Below are 2,676 nucleotides of genomic sequence, written 5' to 3'. Positions count from 1 at the left end.
GATGGTCCCATTTTGCCGTTTGTTAAAGGAGAAGTGAGACAGTATAAAGAAATATATCTAAAAAAAATTTGTCTAAAAGTTTCTAAAGGAGATAACTGTGTCGGAATTGGTAACAATATTGGGTTGGTACAGAACATCTATATTCAGAATAATGATGCATACATAATATATGCTGAGTTTGAGTCGGTCAGTAGATTTTATGACTACCCAATTGATTCTTGCAGGCTTGGCGCTTATCTCGTATCTGATCTTTCTCAAGAATTTAAATGTGCCAAAATTGAAGAGACACTTAAAAAATATGTCATGCTTCCTTTTCACAACAAGTTTGCCTGTCTACCTTTACTGCATTTAAATTGACATCAACAGCAATGTGTAAAATGCAACAAATTGCTCTGTTTGTTTTGTTTTGTTATGTTTTTTTTTTTTGGAAAATGTTCCATATTGTGGAATTCACAGAATCGTCTGAAGTAGAAGTTGTGCCATCTTCATGGGTGCAGAATGGTACCTGTGCTTGGCCGACTTACAAATCTGTGGCTAAGATCCAGAAGGCTGTAACACAGCAAGAATCTCCTAATCGTACTTGGTCTGCCTTCAGGGTGCGAATTATTCACACAACAGGTAGTGTAACATATTATGAAAACTGTATTTCATTACTGTTACATTTTTGGGGAGGTTAACAATAATGCAATATTTTATAGACACCTATCAGAAAGCTCGGCTCAAACTTCCACAGGCAACTCTGATGTCTGACTTGCAGACAGATGATGATGATGATGATCGTCCAGCATACACAAAAAGAAAGAACAGGTTTGTTTGTATTTTTTACCACAGTTGTTTTTCATATTACCGGTGTAGGGCAATTCCAACGTTATGGATGTGACATTTGCAGTCAAAACTTTAAATATAAATTCTCAGTAAATGCATTTAATACCAGCCACTCAGCCACCAGCCACTCAGACCTAACTTGACAACTTAAAAAGGGTATGGTTCATTTGGTAAATTTTTTTTTTTTTTTTTTCATGGTAAAGATGACCTGTGGATGGAATTGCCCTGTGGTTAACCCCAAAATGAAAAGTCTGTAACAACATCATGAGGGAATATATTATAGAACTTTCATTTTGGGTGAACTATGTCTTGTGTATGTAAATTGTACATATATTGCATTCATCCATTATAATCTGCATGTTTTGCTATGGCACTATTTAATTTTATTCCCCATTTATCTGTTCAGGGGGAATAAAATAAACCACTTAAGTGAGAGTGATGAAGATAATGTCTTTGCCAGCAAGAGACTGAAAAAAACAGGCAGAATTCAGGATCATTCAGAAGTTGTTGCAGCACCACAAATACCGTCACCCCCACTGACTATGGTAGATGCCCTGAGAACTCCATCCAGACACACATATGGTATTAGAAGTCCCAACTCCTCTAGGAATAATTTAAGTCCATGTACCAGTGCAGTTGGAGATGGAGACAGCACCTGTTGCAGTTCTTCATGTGTTTGTAAGTATACACAACTTCATCATCTTTTTAAAGGCCTAATTCAATCCATCATATGTAGGTTGCACTTATTTGATAACAATCATGTTTATTTTTATCAACACTGTGTTGCACGACAAAGTATAACTATCTATTTTTGACTTGTTTTCTATATAGATGCAGTGAGGACAAATGCCCATACCAAGATGTCCACTGATAAAGAGGTGGAAAGATATATAACTAGATGGCTACAACTTGCTCCTGACAGGGATGGAGGAAGGAAGGAAAGAGCTAAATCTAACAACGTGCCTTGAGCAGGCTTCAAGAAGGCTTTTAAGATGTTTCTTCATACTTGTGCGCTTTTTACACAGGCACTTTTTTTTAATTAAAGTTTATTTAAAAACTGGTGTTTTAGGATATTTCTTAAATTTGAACATTTGAACAATTTTTTTTCTTTCTTTTTTTTTTATTTTTTATTTTGCCATTTTTTAGATGCAAGTTTATTTCTTTATATTAGTGTAATTCCCTAAGTGACTTGTGTGTTTTTAAGTTGTTTCTTGAGACGTGCAATTTTATAAATAAATATGTTCTTCATATTTTCTGGCCTTGTTTATATCATTTGCAACAATTATGGGATAAATATTAAAATGTTTTAAGTTTATGTCACGGTGTGACAAAAATTAGAAAAAGAGATTAAAGCCCTTGTGAATGCAGTGTTATTTGGAGACCTCCTGTGGACGCCCGTCTCATTGCACTGCGAATCTGTTGCCATGGCAGCGAGGCCAATTGCCTGATTGACAGCAGGTGTGGAGAATTACAGAGAGCGTTGTGAGAGGGACACGTATTCAGATGGGGCTTTAAAAAGAGAGAGGAAGCAGACTGTCGGTGTTGGTTCTCCTCCCGTGAGATACTGTGTTTTGTCGGCGGGTTGTTTGTATTTGAGGCTGGGCTGTGCAGCAGGGCGAAGATTGAAGCCGAGAAATGGAAAGGAGAGAGTGAAGTTTTTGTCAACGAAAACCCAAGGGATATCGTCAGCAGTGGGAAAGACGCAAAGTGATGAGTATTGGATTCGTTGTTTATATGCACTGACACTGAAGTGGTGTGGAGAGTTTGGAAAGCGTGTGGCACGAGTGAATTATTACACCGAGTGAATCATTGATCTGTCTCCAACCTTTGTTCTTCCTTCACTGAATGTGA

The 2,676-nt window shown here is 37.1% G+C and overlaps 1 protein-coding gene across 1 annotated transcript; it reads left to right on the top strand.

Moving 5' to 3' along the window:
- Positions 1-431: 431 nt before the first annotated feature.
- Positions 432-1,804, top strand: LOC307156996 (uncharacterized protein; the record flags this gene model as incomplete). Its single annotated transcript, XM_079868724.1, has 2 exons — positions 432-576; positions 1,657-1,804. The coding sequence occupies 2 exons, from the start codon at positions 432-434 to the stop codon at positions 1,791-1,793; spliced, it is 282 nt and encodes a 93-aa protein (XP_079724850.1). The 3' UTR covers positions 1,794-1,804.
- Positions 1,805-2,676: the final 872 nt, after the last annotated feature.

Source organism: Squalius cephalus, assembly GCF_949319135.1.
Source record: "Squalius cephalus genome assembly, chromosome: 4".
Taxonomy (NCBI): domain Eukaryota; kingdom Metazoa; phylum Chordata; class Actinopteri; order Cypriniformes; family Leuciscidae; genus Squalius; species Squalius cephalus.
This window is presented reverse-complemented; position numbering and strand designations above follow the sequence as displayed.